Source organism: Ornithodoros turicata, chromosome 1 (assembly GCF_037126465.1).
Source record: "Ornithodoros turicata isolate Travis chromosome 1, ASM3712646v1, whole genome shotgun sequence".
Lineage (NCBI taxonomy): Eukaryota > Metazoa > Arthropoda > Arachnida > Ixodida > Argasidae > Ornithodoros > Ornithodoros turicata.
In genome coordinates this window covers 114,637,270-114,661,547 of record NC_088201.1, presented here as the reverse complement: position 1 = coordinate 114,661,547, position 24,278 = coordinate 114,637,270, and the positions used below count along the sequence as shown (strand labels likewise).

Here is a 24,278-nt window from a genome sequence, read left to right as displayed (position 1 = left end):
TGCGACCAGCATTCACGGACGCTAAAAAGAAATGCGAACAGAACTGGCCTTGGTGGATCTATGGGTAGCGTATCCGCACACCGATATCAAGGTTGTTTATTCGAACCCCGAATCAAATCAATTCCCGCGAAATAACGATTGGCTCTGGTGACCTACAGTGCGAGCGTGAGGCCTCTGTTCGGCACCATCATTGAAAAATCCTCTCCTCGTGAAAAAAGCACGTCACAAACCGAGAGGACGTCGGACGTAATCTCATACTACTGCATGTCATCCGTGACGTACAGCGGCACAGCTCAAACATGAACAGGGTTGAACATGAGATAACTGATGTTGTGAGGCTGGAACAACATACAAGGCACAAACACATACAAGACCTCAAAATGCCTAAGAAATTAATGATGAAAGATGGAAGTCACTGAAAAGGTAATCGAACCCACATCTTCTCGATTACCGGTCAAGGGCTCGTTAGCGGCGTGTTAGCTTAGCTCAATTGGTCGAGCCCTGGACCGGTATCCAGAAGATGTGGGTTCGATTCCTACAGCTGGCTAACCTTTTCAGTGACTTTCATCTTTCACTGTTCATGAACAGAGTGTTTATTTTTATCCTTTGTACAATTTCTAGAAAAAGCTATGAGAGCAGCACAAATGTCGTTTTTGCAGTTGAGTCATGCGGCCAGGCGGACACGTCCTCGAAGAAAGTATGCACGTACAAGATGACTAATTACCTGAAATTCATCCATTAACTCTTTAATCATGGGATTTCGGGGGGAAAACGAGACTTCAGAACCATGGACTATCCTCGTCGAAAGCCATTCCTATCTAACGAATCTTTAAAGTAGTATCTAACATGGCAAAAAACTGCTGTCATCTTGTAAAGCAGTATGTGAAAAGCATTTCCACAAAATATTTCTGTCCAAAGTTGTTTCACCACGGTGCCATTAATTCGGAAAATCGCTACCGCGGTGACAGGCCGGAGTGCTCCAACTGCAGACCACACCCACTCTACTGTGACGTTGGTGGTAGAGAGCTCCTCATTCGTTCGTAGGAAAAGCCGTCTCCTACGAACATTGTGAGCTGTTTCTTGAGGACTTATATTCTTTGTATGATTTATATCACGTTTTCTCAACAAAAATGTATAGATGCAGCCTGATAAAATAAGATTACGATCACAAGAGTAATATATCCGTGGCCTCTGTGCAATCTCAGAATTCACAGTAGCAGAAAGCAAGCGATGACGGCGGTACTGTGGCGCCACCTGTTAGCCACTGAACAAACTGCGCGGTGAAAACGGTCGGGCAGGCTGCACACCGTCGGGAAGCACGGGGTTTTTGCTGTACAAGCGCAGTTAATTTCGGGCTGCACCACTCGTTCTTCCCGTGGTGTCTGCGGTCCCAAAATATCGTGGTTGTGTCGTGGACAGCCTTCAAAACCTCCGTTTCGTACATCACGTAGCCGGAGAACGCATGGCGTCTCCGAAGCGGTAGGAGACGCTCCGGCCTGCGCGATGTTGCTCACCTCGATCATGTGATCTCAGGTCCATAGGGTCTCCGTCACATAGGGACGCGCGTGGTGGCGCTCATCACGTGCCTATCGTGAAGGCGAAGGAGGGTGTTTCGCGCACGGGAGGTTCGGGGAGCTATTGCAGGCGTCCCAATTTCGCGTTGCACTAATTGTGGGAAAACTGTTTTCGGCTGCCTAACATTCCATACTGACCAAAAACAGGAACAAAGTTGTGGGCCTCTAGACTGCTCCTTTAAAGTGCCACTCCGGACTCAGAAACCAGCGTTTATTTTATGTGGTCAGTGAAAAGAAGGTGTCTCAAGGATTCAATACACGGAATTTCAATCCTATTTACGAACGCTGCTGAGTCTCTACAAGTTTCGATGATGCGACGAGTGAGAGACGAAATCATAAAAATTGATGATGCAATGATGGTATGTTCTGGAGAGGGCACTCCTCTCCTAGCAACGTTGCCGGCGTCCGGGGAGGGTCACGTGGTGGAGAAGTCATGTGAGGTTGATCGAAAGAGGAGTAAATGGGAGAAATGCCTTCTCCCTCCGTTGTGTTTTCTCAAGGTCGGAGCAGTCGGATAATATGTCACGTGGCGTTCCGCTAACGGAGTGCAAAAAGTGAGCCCCACGGAAGACGCGAAGGGCAACAACGTTGCAAGATGACGGCCAGGCGCTCCATAAGAGCATAACATGACGTCACATTCCTTAAAACTAAAAATTAATGTTCTCTACCTTTCGCGTTATGTAGAGCCAAAATATTTTGGAGGAATGTAAAGCAAGAAAATTTCAGTGCCATAACCTTGGTAGATTTCTGAAGACAAGAGCTGTCTGACAGTCTGTAGTGGCAGTCTGTCTTAGTACAGTAGTACAGTCTGTAGTACAGACTGGCAGTCTGCAGTCTGTAGTGGCAAGTCTGTAGTGGCACTTTAAACACGCACGCGCGTAAAAGTACCCATCCCCGAATTCTGATATGGAAATAAGGTGAAACTGGCATCGCGGCGACCGGAAACGCAGGGAATACGGAGTTCATGTCACGTTCCAGGCCCACGTGATTTGGAGTTATGGGGGTGATTGGAGTAGGTGCCGTTTTGCTGTCCATATAAGCCGCTTTCCGGCCCAGATGAGCCTCGGTCGGCGTAGATGATTGCGCTTTTGAGATGCGCTTTGTTAGCTTTTGGCTCGTTTGCATACCGAAATACAGCGTTGTACGTTTAAAGGCTCGCGCTCTTTTCTACATTTTAAAAAGATAGAATGAAGTTCAGTGGGGATTGTGTCCCGTTCAGCTATCCTGCTTTTGCCAAAAATTCCCAAATTAAAGATTTAATAGATTTTAGGCAATTAGTCATCTTGCAGTTACATACTCTCTTCCAAAGTATTTCCGCCTTGCCGTATAACTGAACTGCAAAAAGGACATCTGTGCTGCTCAGGAAGCTTTTATTGAATAATTGTGTGAGGGACAAAACAAACGGCTTGTTTAAACGGCGCGTGAGCTGGGAAGAAAAAAAACAAAAAACTCGGGGCATTCTCCCCGTCACTCGAGGATCGTGTCGGCCGTCCACCGCTGCTTTTTCCGACTGTTTTTGTAAATTCGATTGGGCAGCTATAATGCATTACATTGCAGGCAGGGCTTAGAGCGATATTAGCTGTCACCGCATTGCTCGTTTAATAGCACATACATGTAGCACAATGTACATCACAAAAAATATGAACGTTTTTAAAACAAGATTCATGTGCGCAACCGAAGTTAAACTTAGAACAGCTGCGAACCATTAGGAAATTGAGCCTCTGAATATCCTCTGTAGGAATGTCCTCTGAACCAGTGAGCCTGATTGAGTATCTATCGTGATTCTTTCTCATAGTCGAGCAACAACAACTTTATTACGAGATGATGGCTGGGGAGTTTCATCGCCAGGGGCGATACTATACCCCATTGTTGGTGGTGATGCGGGGAATGAAATAATGAGCCCTTTCGCAATAAGGAGCGAAGTGCTATGGTGTCCAGAAAGGTGAAGAGAGCGTTGCGGGCAGAGCGTTGGTGCGCTGGATATGGCCAGGGACCAAGCAATTTTGTGAGAGAGAGGAAGCGAGAGTCTAGGTCGTTAAGGGATCCGGAGAGTACGGTTCGAGAAGGTTGGTAGTGTGGGCAATGGAGAAGAATGTGCTCTAGATCTTCAACAGCACCGCAGTGACTGCAGTCGGGAGAGCCAGCTTGCCTGAAGCGTTAACGCCACTGTGCTGTCAAAGCCACATCGAGGCGCATTCGGTGAACGACATCTGTCATCTTGACGAGAGATATGTCTAGGCATGCGGTAACCAAGCGCTGGATTAACACTGCTCAGCATGGCGGGGGGAGGGGGGAGTGTCAGTGGCCCATTAGCGGGTAGCAAGAGGAGTCACTAGGTCTAGGAGGACCTCCACCGGGAGTTCACCAGCTTCAGATAGGACTTGCCGTGTTTCAGCCATTCTTGGAACTCCAAGACAGCGACGAAGGCTTCGGGCAAACAGGGTCCGAAGGGTATTTAACGACGTTGTAGAAACCTGTGCAACATTGGAAGGCTGTCAAGCACAGTCGCCCTCACCAAAGCCGCGTGAACGGCTAGAAGTGAGCTGTTGATCACAGCCCCATCCTAAGCCAGAAAGATGTTGAATTGCCGCTGCACATTGATTTCAAGGTTCTTAATGTGGGAGGCCAGCGCAGGTTCGAGTCCAGGACCATACCAAGGAGGAAGCGATGAGAACGTACAGGCTCCAGCTTCTTTGCACCACCCAAAGACGGAAATTTCTCATAGCCTTGTTAGTGAAAGGGAGCTCGACGCACTTTTCGCGCGAAAGATCAATTCGAAGTTGCGTGAAGTAGAGATGGACATTATTTAAGGCTAGCAGCAAACGGCGCTGAATGGCTGCTCGTGACTTGTCTATCGGACGGTCGTGATGTCATCGGCATACACAGAGAATGCTACTTTGCGAGGAATTATCGATTTTAGGACAGCCATTACCACATTAGAGAGCGTTTGACATCAGAATGCTTCCTTGGGGTACGCCTTGATGAACAGGGTGCTTAGGGCTTTGTCCGTGTGATGTGCGGAATCGTGGAGCCCGCTAAAGAGTCGGCCAGATACTCCAAAAACCGCAAGGGGTGGAGCACACAAATGTGCGTGGTGGTATCATATGCGCGCTTGGTGTCCAGGAAAACAGATACAACGATCCGCCGATGAGCACGGGCATGTTGGACTGTAGAGACTAGATCGAGAACTGGATCCATGGAGCTTCGGTGGCCACGAAATGCAGTCATTTCATGTGGGAACACACCTTGTTTTTCGAGCCACCAGAAGAGCCGATGCAAAACCACTTTCTCCATCAGCTTTCCCATACAGCTTGTCAGGGTCACAGGGCGCAAGGAGGATAGGACATTTGAGGCTTTGCCTGGTCTCAGGATGGGAACAGCGAACGCCTCCTTTCAGGCAAGGGGTACGGAACCCGGTCGCCAAGACGTATTCGAAACATGAAGGAGAGCTTGGAGTGACCGCTCGTCAAGGTTTCGCAGTGCGGCATAGTTTATTTATCTGGTCCTGGGGACGATAGCGCGTCCACTAGTTTCAACGCAGTCCTCAGCTCGATTAGAGTAAAGTCGCGGTCCATAACCTCCGGTGGACCGGGCCAGTCTTAGTGAATTTCTCTCGTCAAGCTCTGGACAAAACTGTTGTGTACCGCAGTACTCGAGGGAGCTGCCGGTGTCGTTAGGACGACGGAGAAATCTGTCGCTAGCGTGACTTCGTCTAAGCCCTTAACGATAGCCAATGCCGCGAGAGGATTCTTTTGTGGGGCTCATCCTTCAGAGCTGAAATTGTCCTCCAAGCCTTTGTGGCCGGGTGAAACGGTGCTGACAAAATTTACGCAAACGCTTCCGGTCTTCTTTCTTAAGTTCTCGTGTGACCGTTGCTTTCATACTCGAGCAGTAATTGCAGAAGATCGGAAAAGACAATACTGCTCTCCTTGTTGATACAATGCATACTTCTCATTAAGAAATTTCTCTATTGCATGTAAGAAATACAAAAATCACGTCCTGATATCAGGAAACCGCAGTGTCTTCCTCTGCACCTGATTCAGTTTTTTGGTGCTAATGCTTGCGATCTGCTCATAACCAAATAATAAAGGTAGAGACAAAGGGGGAGGACCGCAGTGCAACAGAAATCGATGCAAAATGCAAATTGAGATTATTATAACAGCAGCAGTAGTACAACTTTCAAGCTACCCCTAGGTCTTGCAGCACATATTCACCCTAGCATTTGTGAACGACACAAAGAAGAGACCCAGAACGTATTGGAAGTGGCCGTGAAAAATTAGTTGGCGTAATGCGAAAACGGACTGATGAGAGATGCATGTTCCATTCGACCAAGGTGCAAGGAACAAACGGAATTTGAGAAGCGCTGACATGTGATGGATTGATGTATTGGCAGTGTCGCACCCCTGATTCACTGAATCCGAAATATCGAACTATTTACACAGAACATCTATATTTTAACGAAGCAAGAATCTGGGCTAGTTAGAGTTACGTCATGCTGAGACGTGTGACCAGGTACGGAGACGAAAGGAAGACACAGGGCAGCCTGCTGTCCGGAGTCTTCTCTTTTGTCTTCGATTGTTTTCGTTATTTCGACATGATCTATATTTCAGGTTGTGTGACCAGATTAGTAATTTTTCCACCAGAACGAATTGAATTGAATTGCCTGTTTATTCCGATAGTGAACAATGGTATAGATACCGAACACGTGCAGACCCATAGCAGTCTGGTAGTAGCGGGTCTGGTACAATGATTTACAGAAGCAATTCCATGTGCAACAGCATGAAAAACTCAGTACAGCAATGTGGACAACACATCTATACACTCTTATGAATGAGTACATAATCTGATTAGGACAGATCTATTGTAGACATTCAAAACAGAACCTAGTGAGAGCGGGTTTACAGTTGCGCGCTCTTTCTATGTTTATGGGAAGAGAGTTCCATATTTTAACTCTTTGAAATGCCACACACCCAGACCACAGGCCATAAACATAGCCTTTTCTGTAGCCTAAGAATAGGTTCAACATAGGTCTGGTAGCTATGACACCATGATTCTGTACAGTAAACCAAATGTGAATGACCAAGTGTGAAATAAATACAGCGTAGTACACCAATAGGAAACAAAACAGCATGCATTACACATGTGGAATTTTTAAGGCCGCTCGGAAGATCGTTAATATACAAGGAAAATAATATTGGCCCCAAAACGAAGCTTTGGGTTTGTACGAAGGTTTGTATTTAGACCAAGTGGTAAGAAAGACAATCGCCAAGCTTTATCTATATTTAACATGGGTTTGTTAGATCTAAACCATTCATTGAAATATTCTCTTCAGAACACGATCGAATTTGAGCGACACTTGTGCCAGGTAAAAAGAAACTCGTATCATCAGCATACATTGCACATGTGGAATTTTCAAGGCCGCTCGGAAGATCGTTAATATAAAAAGAAAATAATATTGGCCCCAAAACGGAGCCATTTGGTACTCCTATTGATATACATCGAGGCTGGGAGATAGCGTTGTTGAGTACGATTAGCTCTGTAAGTGAAGAGAGGTAACTGCTAAAAGAACTGTAGGGCGTGACCACGGAAGCCATACCACTCCATTTTTGTCAGCAGGAATTCGTGGTCCACCGTATCGAAGGCCTATCAAACCTATCAAGATGCCAGCAGCCAAAACGCTGTCGTTTAACGCGTTGTTATTAAATTTAGTGGCAGTTACCACAGCTGAAGAAGTGGATCGCATAGCACGAAAGCCATGTTGCGCGGAAGAAATAATCTGAATTGCATAGGTTAAAAAGCTTACCTCACTGGGTAGTTAACCCGATAAGTCAATTGGTTGCTGAATACCCAGTACTCCGTCATGTAGCTAGGACCGGCAGCACTCGGTGGACTTTCCACACGGAACTTCACACTGCACAGTTTCAATGAATAATGATGCAGCGCGACGGAATGGAATAATTGATTTTCGGGTACTCGAAGAAAAATTCGGGTACAAAATCAGGTACTTGTGCTGGAAGCTATTTCCACACAGTATTTTACAGAGATTCGTCAGGAACTGAAACGAGGGTACTATGCCTCAGCCCTCAACCATATCACCACTAACAGCCCACTAGAAAGATCCAGCAGTCACTATACAACCACCACCCCGTCTGCAGATCTAAAGGACCAGCTACACTAATAAATATGCCACATTTTGGAATCATGTCTGGATTTGTTACAGATTACATTCACACGGTGTTCTTGCGCGTTGTACGGACTATCACAGGTATGTGGCTGTCCAAAGCAAAAGAAGTATTCTGCAGGGTTCTTCTTATGCCTTATACGATTTTTATTAAAAACACGAGGTTCCGGTTTTGCAGTTGAGTTATTTGACCAGATGAACATTCTCGGGAAGAATGTATGTAACTACAAGATCTCTAATTACCTAACCATTGATTAGTTAACTCTTTCTTTATCTCATTTGTTACATTTCGCATAACAGCGAGATAACACAAAGAAATATATTCCTCGTTGAAAGACATTCCATGTTTCAAAAACACTTAAAAGCACCTGTTTTAAAATGTTCATCCCTCAATTTCGCTATGCAAATGAGCCGAAACAAGAAATACGCACTTTGAGAGCGCAGAAATAATGGGGCCTTCGTCTTATCTGGGTCGAAGAGAGAGGGGTCTATCTAGCGAATAGATTAGCTCCTATACGAATCAACTCCATCGCTCCAAAACACCTGGCCCTCTCTCGTGGATTCCATGTCGCTCTTTCTGCGCTACAAAACTGCGTATTTCTGGACTCACTCGGGCAGGGAAATTCAGCGATGGATCTTTCAACGCACGTACGCGTTTAAACGTTAGACGACGAATACCTCCCGTTCTGTTATTTCGCTTTGGCGCTAAATTCCCTAATTAAAGAGGTAACGAATTTTAGGCAATTTGTCATCATGTAGTTGCATGACTTTCTTCCTTCTTTTTCTTCCGTTTTCTTCAAGCGACTGTTCACGGATTCAAGAAAAAAATGACGAAGCACCTTACTGTACAAATGCAAAGACGTTCACATTTTTATACGGTCGGAGGAGTTGAACGGCATGATGAACCATCAAATTTACCAGACTGCGTCTTATATCTTAGACGCCAACCAACGCAGACACGCCAACAGAAGGTACAAAGTTCAAAACCACAGGCGTGGCATCCAATGTATAGCACCGTAGACGAAAGCGTGCTGGGCTAACCCAATTGCATTCTGGACAGCTCCTAGTCGCACGTCACAGCTAACGTCAAGGTACACGTGACCTTAAAGAGGTCGACGCCCTTGATCGGAGCCCAAACCGTTTCTAAACAATGCGGTTGTTGTTTCTGCGCAACATTTTGGATGTCTTTCCGAGTAATTATTTTTATCCGATAATCTCGCAGTAAAACGCGCAGTTTTGCACATATGGCCTCGTGCTGTTGACGACTTCCAAAAATGTGATGACGGCCGCGCGTTAAGACTCACTGAGCCGATGCGCTGTACTTAAAACTAAGCAGAAATGGGCTACTATGTTGCAGAAGTAGTACCGCATAGTTTACGCTGGCAAAATACGTTCATCTCTTCGCGTTATGGCGACGAAAATATGTCTGTAAACCGCAAAACGACATATAAACAAAGTCACAGGACCTCAAAATGACGTTTTCTATGACATGCGACCAGCACCAGATGGTAGTTTTGCCAAAAGCTCCCGCTTGAGGGGAGTTACAACAATAGTGGGTTTGTGTCACCCCCGTGTTCAAAACAGATTCTGAATTGATGCCGATGGCGCTCGGTCGCATATAACGAACATAGTGCGGCTAACGGGTAAGCAAATGACAGTTACAACCGTTGACCAGGAGAGTCAATGCAGACTGACCAATGACTTTCGCCACACCGTTTATTCTCTGCGCGCCAGGCGCTAGTGGCGTTGAAGATGATGGTGCCTCTGCGAGGCTCCCCCTAGCCAATTGCCGGCGGCAGAGGGTGATGTACAGCGAGGGCAGGGGCCGAGGAGACGCGTTTGAGGGGCGCCTGGTGTAACGGAACAGCCCGATCAGGGGTTGGAGAGAGTGGCAGATCTGTCGAGGCGTTGCACGCTGGCAGACGGGCTGGTCGGGCTAGCGAAAGCTCCTGGCAGGTAGAAGTGGACAATGGTGTCGAAAAAGGTTAGGTTTCAAACGCTGCATCGAGACGGTGTAGGCGCGACCGTTGATGTCGAGTGTGAAATGTCGTCCAAGCAGCACAATGTTCTGAAGGTCGAGTGCAATAGGGGTAGACGGGTAGGTGGAAGGCCTTGAACAGACTCGTGAAACTCAAAACATTGATAAGACACATACCGTCCACCCCTATTACACTCGACTTTCACTAAGTCGACGTCGATGTGGTCGAAACGCCCGTCCGGTGGCAGAAAGGTTGAAGGTGGCCAGCGGGTGTGGCTCTGGAGCTGTCGCGCTGGCACTGTACACATGCGCGAGCCCAGAGTCGGGTGTCAGAGTTTATGCCAGGCCAGACATATCACGTACCAATGAGCCGTTGGGTCGCGCGGATGGATGGAGACATATGTCATGGAAGTGGCGTAAGATTGCACGGCCTAGCAAGGAGGGGACAAAAGGTGTGGGTGGAGAGTGCTACGTGTCGCAGGTCACTGGGGGATAAGCACCAGGGCCGTCTGCAACGTCTTCAAGCACTGCGTCTTCAAGCAGGAGGCTGGTCTGTGCGGGTACTGCGCGGATATGGGCGAGTCCGTCGTCAGCAACCTGGGCTGTCGCAAGGACGTCCAGACAGAGGACAGTTTGGCAGCGCTGCTCCGATGGCACGGTGACAGCAGAGACGCAGCTGAGCACGTCGGCCGCAGGGTTATTTACACCACTAACCTGCTGTCTGATTTCTTGTGGTGTATATGCAGTGCAGGAAGACGAGATGGCATAAGTTAGAGGCTTGTGCTCTGTATAGATGGTAAATGGGCGGCCCTCCTGAACATGCCGTAAGTGCTTCACCGTGAGGAAATGGCGAGGAGTTTTCGCCCAAAGGTTCTACAGCGTGTTCCGGCCGGCTTCAGCATGCGAGACAAGAAAGCGATAGGGTGCCAAGCAGAGGGGACACGCTGCTGAAGGACAGCACTAACCGTGACATTCGAGGCATCTACCATGATACTTGTAGGGGCATCGTGACGGGGGTGGAACAGGGGTGCCGCGGAAGCGAGGTCGTCACGGATTTCATTAAAGGCGGCAAGGGCTTTCGAAGACCATGATAGGCTGGAGGAACCGCGGCCGCGACCCGTTAGCAGAGTCTCAAGACGGCGAAGTGTCTGCGCATAAGAATGTACGAAGCGGCGGTAGAAGTTCAACAAACCAAGGAATTTCCGGAGCTGGGTTGCTGATGACGGGTGCGGAAAGTCGCGAATCGCGGCGACCTTGGATGGCAGGGGAAGGATGCCATGCTGGTTGAGGAGATGGCCGAGAAAGTCGAGCTCCTTAATGCCGAAGTCGCTTTTCGTCACGTTAATGACAATGCCATGGTCTTGCAGCTTTGTGAAGAGATCCAGCTGGTATTCAGCGTGCCTTTCAGGATCGGGGCTTGCGACGAGAATATCGTCGATTAGGTGTAGACGAAAGGAAGTCCCCGCGTAACTGAGTCCATCAATCGTTGGAACATCTGGGCAGAATTACGACAGCCGAAAGACATGCGCAGAAATTAAACAAGACGAAATGGGGTTGTTATGGCAGTTTTTGTAATGTCTTCTTCAGTCATGAGGCTCTGATGCTAGGCACGCACGAAGCCGATCTTCGAGAAAAGGGTGCCACCTTCGATGTTGGCGGCGAAATCGAGGATGTCGGCACGCGGTAGCGATCCGGTTCCGTCACGCGGTTCAAGGCGCGGTAGTCGCCAAAAGGGATCCAGTCCCAAGTCGTCGTCGGCACCTTGTGCAGTGGAGAGGCCCACTTGCTGGAGGAGGGCCGTATGATGCAGCGCTCTAGCATGTGCTCGAATTCGGCCTTGGCAACGCTGTATTTCTCTGGCTCGAGGCGACGTGGACGGAAGTGGATGGGTGGTCTGAGCGTGACGACATGGTGGACAACCTTGTGCTCAACAGGGCGGGTCCAATCAGGTGGGTGGACGATCGCGGAATATTCTTCCAGGAGGTGTAGTCACCAGCAGGTGCACAGTACGATAATACTCGGCAGGGGTCTATAGTGCTCCGGTTGCCGTTGACATGAAGGTGGGTAGTGCTGTCCAGAAGGTGGTGCCGAGGCACGTCGACGAGAAGACGTAGTCCTGCAGAAAGTCAGCATCGAGGATGGCGGCAATGACATCGTCAGCGTGAAACAGCCAACGAAAATCTCGGCGGAGTCCCAACTTCAAGGTCAGAGCTTGCTGGCCGTACACCAGAATGGCGGTGGCGGTAGCGATGACAGGGCAGGGGTCGAGGAACAACGATGACCTCGGCGCGGGTATCTACCAGAAATCTTCTCCCGTAGGCACGGTCAACTATATAGAAGAGGCGACTGCCGTATTGGCACGGCCCACCTGTCGGCATTGAGTGGCTGGTCGGAGGGTTTTCCGTCCATCAGCATGGTTGCTGGCAGTGATGAGCGTCGGCTTAGTAGCGATTGCACGTTGATTGCACGTTGCCGGAACGTGGATGCCGAGTGAAGCGACGGGAGCTTCAGCGTGGCCAGTGATAACGTGGGCTTGGGGACCGACTTCGTGCAGCGAGCGCCGCAACAACTTCTGTGAGCTGGGAGACGCGCAGCGTCACAACATCGATGGCTGGGATGGAGGGAGTATCTTGACGAGGTACGCGGTGTGGAGTAACGTCCACAGTGGTATGAACGGCGTCTAAAGTCAAGGATGTAGGTGCTGCGACCTCCATTACAGCATCGGCAGGTCCGGCTAGCTCTTCCGTGGAGAGGTTTGAAGCAGTGGCCAAAGCCATTTGTACATGTCGGGGAGGCGTTGCAGAAAGGAAGAAACTGTCGCTGGAAGGCGCAGAAGTGTCTCTAAGAAGCTACTTCATGCGGCATAACAGCTCGGTAGGGCGCCGGCTGAGAGAAGTTATTGAAGCCGAGACCGGTCGGTACGGGTCGTGCGTTCGAGTATAGCGGACTTCAGCGTGTCATAAGGTATACATCGGAGGGGAGGGTTAGCGATAACTTCATATACTTCTTCAGAATCAGATGGAGATAGTGCTGATATGACGTGGTAGAATTTGGTCTGTTGGAAGGTAATGCCGAGAAGATGGAATTGAGCCTCGGCATGGATGAACCAGGTGACGGGGTTCCTGTCCCAGAACGGCGATAACTTGACCGCAATGGCTGAGACTGCTGCAGCAGAAGGTCGATCAGAGGGAGTCGGGCTCCGTCTGATCGACCATCTGCTGCAGCCGTGGATATGGCCCATGGCCAGCAGCCCATGGACCATAAGTGGAACGTTCGGTTCAGCAAAATGTGGCTAACGGGTAAGCAAATGACAGAGACAACCGTTGACCGCGACAGCCAATGCAGACTGATAAATGGCTTGCTCAACACCGTTTATTCTGCACGCACCAGGCGCTAGTGGCGTTGACGATGATGGTGCCTCTACAAGAGCACTATGGCTATAGTTTCGGTTTGGCAGACTGACAAAGCTGAAGTCTCGCAAGGTAAAGCCAAGAGCAGTAGTATTGCACAAACATTTTTTGCAACCAACTGGGGTACGTGTAGTTATATGCCTAGCTTTCCACACGTTTTGGTCTTTATTTATTGATTTCCTTTATTATGTTATTTTATTTTATTGCTTTATTTATTCTATTGTTTGATTTATTTGTTGTATTTCTTTTATTATGTTTGAACATGAATTATTTGCACACGTTGTGCAATTAATTGTGACAGTTATTATTTTTTTTTTTTTTGCTTTATATTATCCCGGATTATTTTCGCAGCCAGGAACCTCACACTATCCGGCGTACTCTCTGGGACATCCCATTTCCAGTTCGACTACAGCACTGTACCATTCTGGTTCTCGAACGAAAGTTGGATTGTTTCAGAATGGAAATTCAAACTGCACAGACCCAGCATGAAAAGAGACTCGGCCAGCCCAATTCTAGCCTGGGATGGCTTTTCCAGGCTGGTTCAACAGTGGATCCAGGATGTTTTCTTTTTCTTTTTTTTCTTTCTGGTATCATTCTTAGGTTTGCGTGCAAAATGGATCTTCTCCATGCCAAGTCGTTAATGTCCTTCAATTTTCATGCTTGACTCACGTTACAAAAAAGTGTTTTCAATTTTGGACCTAACGGTGCTCTATTTCAGAGACCGCTGCAAAGTGCAACCATTTGAGTTTGATTATGCTGAGCAACTGTTTCAGAACGACTTGCTGTAATATGCCTTGAAAGTTGAGTCTGTACGTGCGTTTGGGAAAGCTGTAAGCTTGAGACCGTTCACATATTCAAAAATGCAACGGCAGTATTGCCTTCGCCATCCACCGCTTACAAGCGCATGACAGCGAACTGCGTCATGTACCATTCCACTACAGATTATATTAAATGTTACAAGACAAATAACAAGGCAGTTTGTCTGGACGGCGGGTCATTTGCAGCGATTCTTCCCATATGCGTTCGCCAAGAGGGCCAGGCAACGGTGAGTTCACGCCTCTGTGTTTGTCGTTCTTGTCCCTGTGCGTTCCCAATCATGTTCGATAAGTTCACGAATAAGTTCAAGAATACAACAGTGTTCGGAACACACGTAACAGTAATGTATGCGCATGACACTAAATGAGAAGTTTGCGGTGACCATGTTGCCAAACAAGGTTGAATATGAAAGATGAAAGTCACTGAAAAGGTTAGCCAGCTGTAGGACTCGAACCCACATCTTCTGGATTACCGATCCAGGGATCTACCAATTGAGCTAAGCTAACACACCTCCCCAGCGACTTCCAAGGGCGCGTCATCTGAAGAGACAAACCGACCACTCTCTCTCACTTATTATCCTTTCACTCTTACAATTTAGCTCACTCATGCACACATTCATACGACGGGATCGACGCAAGCGGCAACTGTTGAACATGCGATAACTGTGGGATAGATGTGGGTTCGTGTCCTACAGCTGGCTAACCTTTTCAGTGACGTTCATCTTTCATCGTTAATTTCTTAGGCAATAGGCACTCACACGTCCCCCATCTTAGTTCCTGTGCGAGCGTCCCTCAGCGAGCGCACAGGGAGCTCAGAGTTCATGTGGCTGACGCGCGACCACCGGGCGCTCTTACGGATACAGGCGCTTTGGGAAAGGAAATTCTCTTCCGTCAGGGCTGGGGCTTACATAGGAAGCCCTCGGGGTTGGTTGGGAATACGGTCGTTAAGACGCCGCTGCCTAGTTGGAGACGCGTAACGAAGGGATTGAACAGAAGCCACAAAAATTACTGTAGTGATCGCAATACGATTTGGCGGGCTGCGTATGCTTTATTTTTCCGGAAACATGATATAAGCAGGCAACACGGAAACGCTCGCCATGCTATATTTTCTAGCTAGCAGACGATTTTTTTTCTGCCAATGAATGAGAGGGCGCTCTCACACACATGTCACACTAGACGGGGGTATAGTCTGCAGGTAGAGTGCTCGGATCTCTCGCAGCGGCAGCGACTTTGTAAATGAAATTGCGTAGCGGTAAAATCACTTTTGGCAGAAATATGTTGTGGGAATGCTTTTCATATGCTGCTTACAAGATGACGCCCAAGCAGCACAGCGCGTCGGGCAAACTTCGGTCCGACGGCGGTATGAGATAGTAAGACGATAGTACCGGGGCCCAACATCAGACCGGAACCGGTTTTGCAAAACCGGGAACACATCGGACCAAAATTGGGTCTTTGTACCGGAGCCCGGTGCGAACCCGACTGGTCCCCGGTACTGAGTAGGAGCCTACACTTCCCTTCCTCTTCGCCCGCTTTTATTTTTGGTTTTTCGCTTTTATGACTAAATTTTTCTTTCAAACGAAGTACACTTTCCGAACCGAGCGATAAAAGGAAAACTTACTATTTCTGCAGTACTTGCTGGCTTGAAAATGGCTGAAATTTTAGTCCCGCCAGTTTTGAATGTACCACAGAAAAAGAAAAAGCTTTCCTCCTACGGCTGTTCGGAAGGTGTTCTGCATCTAAAAAGAACTAGACGCTCACGTAACGCTCTCATTTATTATTGTAAACAAGAGAAGGTAAACAAGAGAAGCAGATTGACTATAAATCACTACATATTTTCCAGCCTACCAAAACTGCTACAATAAAGCAGCACTTGTCTGGACTCAGTGGTACTTGCTTGTCAAAAGGAAAGCATAATGAAGCACCCTTGCAGGGTCCAAGAAGACTCTCTGCAGCAATATAACCAAAAGTAAAAAAGTCACAGTAAAAGAGGTAAAAAGACACAGGATGACAACCAGGTACAAGTCAAATGCAGTTGGGACAGTTCAAACATAGAGAAAATATCAGAACAGCATTTAACCGAGGCCAACACTGTCCCACAAAGTAAAACTGAACGACGTTGCGGTGGTAAGGTAAACGAGAGTACATCGTGTGTTCATGATATCCAACTGATCATCTGCTCCAAAACCAGTTTGTTCTCGGGATGCTCGTCTATGTGTAACGTTTGGTATAGTTTGTGGAATTTGTGGACCTTTCCCTGGTAATGTACGGCGAGTTTGCATCACGAATGGTCATTACAATTACCTCATCTGCATTAGCACTCATGAAAACTCAAACTTAATCCGCATTTTGAGAAAATACAACTTTTATCTGCGAACCAACATTTTAAAACACGTGTAACTTCCAAATGGTAGAGTTCGGGAATGAGGAATCATCATTGTGCAGCGTGAAATCGGTGACTGAGTCAAAGTTCCCACTGTACCCAGGCAAAAATCTGGAGTTGGACCACTTCAAAGTGGTTTATTGGACAGGCCCCACTTTGAATGTGGGACCATTTAGTAACTGGGACCAGTTGAAAGTGGAACCAGTTTCACCTGAAGTGCAATTAGTGGAATTGATCCATTGGTCCCCTCTGCAAGCGGTCTGGGTCCGGCCACTTGGCAGCAGGGACCACTGAATGCATAATCGAAATGATACGTGGAAATGCACATATTGCTCAAGTAAATATACTGTTTATTCTGCTCAAAGCATACACAAAGCAGAAAGAAATAATCAATGCATCTCCATATATACATACTACGCAGTATAAGTCTGATCACTCACTGTGTCTAGACAAAGCATATGCCTGACTGTGCGATGCACTCACGGACCACAGGGAGCTTTACGTTTTGTTGACCACCTCACATCTTCTATTTTTCCAGAGAAGACAACACATGACACTCCTGTTTTCCATGCAGGTCGCGACATATACCCCCTTCCTCTTCACGATACGTTCGGAATCTGTATCTCTTTGAGTTCCTCCTGAGTCTCTAAAATGAAACATCTAATTAACAGTAAGCAAAACATCACGGTCGTCACTCATACCTTCGAACATCAGAAGCACCACCACGTGCAGTCCGGTTGGCGTTTCACCGTCCGTTTATTGTGAAAACTCTTCCGGGAAATCGACATTGTGTTGCGCAGGGACCACTGTCATCGCATTGGCATGGAAAGCGCACTAAAACACACGCAAATACTCTACAGAAGTTACACGATCCTTGCTACGGCAACCGAAGACAAAACGAACTCACCGCAACGCGTCCAACTCCCAACTGTAACCTGTCACTCTCGCCTCTCACAATCTCTGCTCTCTCGTCTCGCCGTTTGAATTTGTAGCCGCCGTGGCGCCTTCATGGTTCTGCATTGCATAGCTTGTGCATGCTAAGCTTGGATGTCCTAAAAGTGCGCTTGCCTGCTCCGTATGAGGCACGACCACGTGATATGCAATCGTCATGGTGTTGGGGAATGAACGGGGTGAAATCCTACGATTTTGATTTTTGTTTAAACATCCATCACGTGATCACGAATCGGGTGACTATCGGAGATTTTTCGGAGACCGACCTCACAATTTTTCCCTTTCGTATTTCTCCTTTCTCTTGGTACTGGGATACTATCGGCATAGCCTCGGGTTCCTGCATTCGATACCGGCCTTTGCAGAACCAGTAGCCCCGTTGCTTTCCCAACATTTTCCCGGTCCTCTGTGCTGCTTCGACGTCAGTTGTTGACCATGTTGGATACCAGTTTAATGCTTCTTTAAGAGACCTGCGCTGAGCAGCAAGCCTCACAGGTTTTGACAGCACTATATTTCGTTTCCATTCATTATTTTAAGACAGCCAGTCGTTACGCTTTCCGTTCTATGGAAGCACTATATTTGTAATGGTGGATGAGAACCGGTTGGGCTTCACGTAAACTATACAAACGAAATCGGTGGCGTAGCAGCGTGGTGTGCAACAGGGGCGGATCCAGGATTTTTCTGAGGGGTGTCCAGCCTTGGCCAGCATGGTTGATCTTGGCCAATTAAACACTATGTGAAGACAGAAATTGAGGGTGTCAGGACATCCTGACCCCCCCCCCCTCTATATCCGCCCCTGGTGTGCAACGCCTGTTCAATCAATGCATATAATGTTCGTTCTCCACTTACAACTCTGTCACTTGCGGATACTCCAAGACATGCGTGTACGTTGTGTGCTTCCTAAATCCGACGGGCATCGTCCGTATGTAACAGGTGTCCTTCTTCCCAGCTATAAACTTGTGAGGGATCTGAAACATGAATATTCAAAGTGCCTATCAGCTCTCACAGAAAACAAAACATTGCAATCCATCTCCTCTTTATCTCTACGCCTTGAGCAACTACTCGAGATCACATGTATTTGAAAAAGCTCAAGGGATAGTGGGCACTGTTCGTCAACTACCACGAACGAGTGATAAGTAATACAATGATATGTACCGTAAAACTACTGACTGCACTGCTAGCCTCAGGAGCTTAGGCGCTGATCTAGGGGGGGGGGGGTCCAGGGGTTCCCCCCAATTCTAGACGTGAACTTAGGGGTCAGTGGACGAATCCCAGGATGCACGTGGCACTTGTCCACAGCGGACCCCCCCCCCCCCGGGGAAAATCCTAGATCCGGCCCTGCAGGAGCTGATTACTTTACTGCCAAATTTTTCTCAAGTATTCCAATGTGTCATTGCAAGTCATCGTGGGGGATGGCATGTTGTGAAAGAAAGCAACCTCGACGCTTCCAAAGCCTTACGAATTGAGATGACGCACATATCTCACCGAGCATCAAACCGGTAACTATTTATTGATGTTCTTACCATTTATTGTACTGCTGAACAATCTTTATGAATGACATAAATGGTAGCACCTTTCCTTCTGTTATCTTATGTTCCGAGATACTGATGCGCATATGTGTCTCGTAACTATCTTAAAACTATAGGCCCTAAGACTGAGTTCATGGAGGAAACAAAATGTACTTACAGTCTCATACAGATGGATGCCTGGCTCGGACCGCACCTTGGTAAGTATCCGCAGCTGTTCGGATGTAAAAGGGGACGGAGCTGCAAAATGATCCCCTTACGTTGAAACCAAACCGAACTGGTGTACACTTGACGTTGGCAACATCTAAACAGCTTGGGGAGCAGAGCGAACACAAAACGATGGACACTAGACAAGGTTCAGTGGAGTGCATTCTGTTGTACTGTTCGTTTTTTGTGCGGCCCTTTCCCTTTGCTGACATGTTGCCAACAGTATTATTCAGTCTACTGCGTGGTCCCCAAAAGAAGACGACAATTCCCAGCAATCGCGACCTCGTTCTCCACAATTGGCATTTTCGAAATGGGTCGGGCGTGAAGTATATGGCCAATTTAGAGTTCCTTAAAGGGGCACTAAAGTGCAAGAAGCTCTCTTAGCTACATCAAACATTACGTCATGATGACGATACAGAGATTTAGCTGACCGTTACCGAGTACCCGCTGCGCTCAGCCGGCGAGCGAGCACGCAACTGCACATACGCACGAGATTTCGCCGTTAGCGGGTGAGCGGAACGGGGCTTCCGCTCCGCTGCCTACAAGCCATATGCGACATACAGATATCAAATAACGTTCTTGTACGGAGAGCGCGGTGCCTTGCCAGAAGAATAATGAACAAACATCTCTCTTTAAACTTTTGCTGGGTGCACAGTCATGTGGGCAACGAACATGCCCATGCAGCTGCCACAGCTGCGATATCTTTTATCATTATCCCGTTCGATGTTCCTTCTCACGACCTGGAGTCGGTCTTGAGAAGAACAATAAAGAATAAACGTCAGCGACACTGGAACACACAGCACTGCAACAAGCTCCGACTAACTAAGGATACCATGGGGAATCACACACACAATTTGGGAAACCGCTTTCGTGAGGGCATTTTAGCTCAGTTAAGGCTCGGACATACTTAAATCACGCATGGTTCCTTACACCGTGTGGAGGAGCCTCCCCAATGCACATGTTGCGGGGAGCAACTGTCTGTGATGCGCATTCTAATCAATTTCCATTATACGATAATCACCGTCGTCGTCATTTTAATAATTTCATCATCAACATCAAGTGTCTTTTCAACCAGCCCTATTGCTTGGGAATGCACCACTTTTACCCTAGATGAGTACTTTCAACTTTTTTAGAGCTATCGGCTATTTAAATGTTTTATAAGTGTATGACTTTCCTTTTATTTATTTATTTATATATTAGAGAGTTTTAGTGTACCGTACGTTATCGCCTTTACGTACGTAAGGGATACAGTTGGTGCTTCTGCGCACGCGCAAATCATAAAGAAAGCTTCGCCCAGTGCGCTGAAGCTGCACGCTATCCCTTACGTACGCAAAGGCGATAGCGTACGATGCACTAAAACTCTCTATTCAGCCATGAAGGGGCCGTGAGGCCATTAGATTAGGGAGTAGGTATCGGTTAGTACATCATATAATAGCATCACATGAACACAACATATCAAATACATCATAATAATTAGATAGTTATTAAACGGCCCAATTACAGGGCCGTAAAAGAAGTTCCATCTGAAATTCTGAGATAATGTGGTTTTAATTGAACCGTTACAGTTTTACCTTGCCATACATATGACTGTTTTGGTGCAGTATAGCCTTAGTTGCTCGGGCGCCAAAAAACTGCAATCATCATCATCATCATATTTCTTTTTATTGAGTCAAGTTTAAAAAAAATCACTGTCCTCAATGGCGCTTTATCACACGCGTACGAGTTGCGATAGCATTGCTGCAGACGAAGGACGACGTCTGTCTCAGTAAATGATTTGCAGGTGCACCTCAGTCGTCATTTTCACATGAATTTCTTTCTATTCGTGCCGTCAATCGCCGGCGGCAGCTATGCTGTCCTATGGTTCTCACCATGAAAAATACCGCAACGAAAGATGCGTCGAAGCAGAACTTGTCTGGATACATTGTGCTCAGAAATCGGCTCATTGCGGATTGTAGTGTGGTAACAATTCAGCCTGAGTTCTTAAGCCCAACTTAGCAAACCGTAGCAGCCAGGTGCAGAACAGCGAAAATCTACGCGATGGGATTATACCGTTCATTACCTATATAAACGTTTCAGCGGATCAGCAAGAACGCTGCCGCAGGAATAAAAGTAATCGTAAACCCTTTTATTGAATCTCTGGGATATCACGGATATGGTCGTGTGACGGTGGCTGCTGATAAGCTTGCTGCATGCGCCGCAACTTGCACAACCTCAAGCCCCGCCATAGGTTGCCACGGGCTTAGCGTTCTCTTCTAGTTGAAGTCACTCTACTCTTTGCTGTGCATTTCTGAAGGTCTGATCCAGTGTAATCGCAGCACGCCTCCGTCTGGCATTACCGCCGCTTACGCCCCTCATTTCCGAGGGGGGGGGGGGGTTCAGTTTCTGCGCGTGCTTCGGACACATATGAAAGACAGTTCTGGGTTTTCTTTGCCTAGTGTTAAAAGGGAAGGGTCCATTACCTTCCCGAAGGGCATATGGAACGAGAACAAATCCGGCCTCGTAGTGACTCAAGAATGGAGCGTGTTTTGAGACAAGATTTCAATTGATGTTCTAGAACTTAGACATCTTGCTGGAGCCCGAGATTATTTGCGTCGATAAACTACTATATGGAAATCAGCTTCACGTAAAAATATGAAGCTTATCTGTATTCATTCTTTAGCTACGCGATCGAAAGTATCGACGATTCGTAAAAAGTTACACTTTTTTTATAGTATTCCCGCATACCAGAGGTCGTTTTGGAAGTGAACGAAATCGTGCTATTTGTAGTCACCAAAGTAAGTGCATTTGTGAAAGAATGTATTTTGTTTTCTTAAGCGAGAAACAAATTCACCAGAGCATTCATAACCCGTCTGCAAGGTACCATTACCTGTAAAGTACACCAGCGCTAGTACTCCCAGTCGCCCCTTCGTAATAGATTTGTCGTAGTTCCTGATTTCCTTATTCAGAGGTAGACACTGTTACGGTACACACCATTGGACGCTTATTTAATCAACAATGTCCAAGAAATCTACAACTTCTCTGACGGCGCTGCGTCACATGATAATTATTGACTCCACAAGCGTGGTACACAAGTTTAGCGTGGTACGTAGCACTTGCCTTATTCCGTGGTAAAGGGCTATGTGACGGTGCTGGCAGTAGCGTTAATGATATTCGCAGCGATAGGGCTAGCTTGCAGCGGCCCTATCGCGTGCAGATATCCTGACACCTGCAGAGCCAAGCTTCGAGAGAGTTGATGATTTGTAGCTTACCGACGAGGACACACGGTTGGAGAAGAGATTACTTAAAGGGGCACTAAAATGCCTACTCAAGTTCACTTCAGATTACCACGTTCACTTCAATATGTTAATTTCACACTTTGTTCTGTAATCCATTGTTACAATGCTGGCGTTCTTCCCCTGCCGTATGCTACGTTAGACCCTTGATCTCGCCCAGTGGTCCCAGTAGTCGCGGCACCCGATGTCACGGCATCCTCAGCCGGCGTCTCGCAGTTGGGCCTGGCGAACACCGCCACACACATCATCATGAATGGCGCACATCGCCACATTCACCGCACCCCCTCCCCAGACCCGACGGTCACCGTCATCGTCCTCAAGCAAACTCAACAACGGCGCACACCGCCACCTTTACTCACTCCCTCCTTGGCGCACGCTGCCAACCTCAGCCTCATCCCCATGAGGATCGTCAGCGGCAACCTCAGCAGATGTCGTATGTCCAGCGCCTCTCCACCTGCACAACCATCAATACCCACGCCCTTGTATAGCTCTTACACTCTTGCACAGATGTCTCTGCGTCCGGGCAGGGGAGAACCTGTGGCAACATATCTGCTCCTGCCACAGAGTACGACAATAACGTGCCTCGCCGCGCGCCACTGCACCAGCGTTCAACCGCACCGTCTTAGCGTGAGGCCTCAAACATATGCTCGTTTGGAACATTGAATCATCGCCGGTCGGGACTCATGTAGGGAAATACCACCTTCTCTATAAGTCTTTTGTGAGGCGTCGTAGCTTTGGGCTTCCTTGTCACGTAGAGCTGTCCAGAGTCCACGGATTTCTGTAGCGGCACGCTTGACCATGAGAGCGTTGTCAGTGCTGGTGGGAACTCCTCAACAGGAAATACAACGTCGCAACGCCAGTAGGACTGTACCATCGGGTGCGATACCATTTGTCAGACATCTGTGGATGAACCTCGTGACCCATGCGGTGGCTCGAACAAGCTTTGAATAGCTGCTGATGTCGTCGATACTGATTAGGAAGCCCACCTTGTCTGAAGTAACTTCCATGACATATGTTGAGTTCTTGGCAGCTTCAACACCAATTTCCCATGACCCACGCGGTGGTTTGAAGCATCGCCACTTTCGTTCCTCGCGTCTGAGCCATGATAGTCCTTGTGATTGTCCTTGATGGTCCTCCAAGACTGTGTCTTCTTGTACAAGCTGGTTCACTCCGTCTTCAACTCCCCTGATTTACTACACTTAATCAATCTCCATGCACCTTCTCGTTCCTTAGATCTCATCCAATCTTTCATGTCGACCGCATATACGAACTAAGTCCAATCAGTCGTCTACTAACGTGGTGTAATAAACTGTTCGACAATCATGTTGTTGACATATTCGCTTATTTTTCTCATGTTACTAATGCCATCAAGTCAATTTTTCATGTATAGTTTATGTAGTCTCCCCTTTAGTTGTTTCCTTTTTCCCACGACTGATTTTAACATTTGCTCTTTTGTCTACTGTATATGATGCGTAGCTTCTTTGTATTGATGTGTATTTATATTTATCCCTGTATCCTTGTTCATGTTTGGTGCACCATTTCCCAGACCTTCGGGTTCTTTATCGGCACTTTATCAACTATATATTATTATTATTTTGGTGATGATGATATGATTCTTTCACCGTAAGAGTAGATACTCCACGCAATTGCCTTTTGGAAATGCCATGGATCCAACCTTACCCGCCTGTGGGCAGTAACCGTGGTCAGTGTGCTCATATTCCAATGTACTTGTGCTGAGCCACATAAAAATGCGAGTGTTAGTTTTAGATTATTAGGTGCGCAATATAGTACCATCGAAAGCCATGAAACTGCCTGATAGAGAAGCGCGAAGGCTGCATTACTATTTAATGATGCCTGATCATTTGATCTCTTGCAATGTCCACTCGCTATACTCACTAACGCCCGTCGTGGACATCTGTGTGCATCTCGAAACGAACGGGGTTCCGTAACATGAGGTACACAGCCGTTACACAACAACGCACAACGA

At 47.4% G+C, this 24,278-nt stretch overlaps 1 protein-coding gene across 2 annotated transcripts in view; it reads right to left on the bottom strand.

The window, feature by feature from the left end:
- LOC135368146 (uncharacterized) overlaps window positions 1-24,278 on the bottom strand; it is a 57,033-nt gene that overhangs the window by 25,746 nt on the left and 7,009 nt on the right. Inside the window, exons 3-5 of one of the 2 annotated variants that reach the window (XM_064601264.1) lie at window positions 18,973-19,052; window positions 18,136-18,254; window positions 7,378-7,485 (exon numbers count right to left, since the gene is read on the bottom strand). In XM_064601264.1, coding sequence (XP_064457334.1) covers window positions 7,378-7,485; window positions 18,136-18,254; window positions 18,973-19,052 — 307 coding nt within the window. The remainder of the gene's footprint in view (window positions 1-7,377; window positions 7,486-18,135; window positions 18,255-18,972; window positions 19,053-24,278) is intronic. The other variant, XM_064601270.1, reaches the window with a different exon arrangement.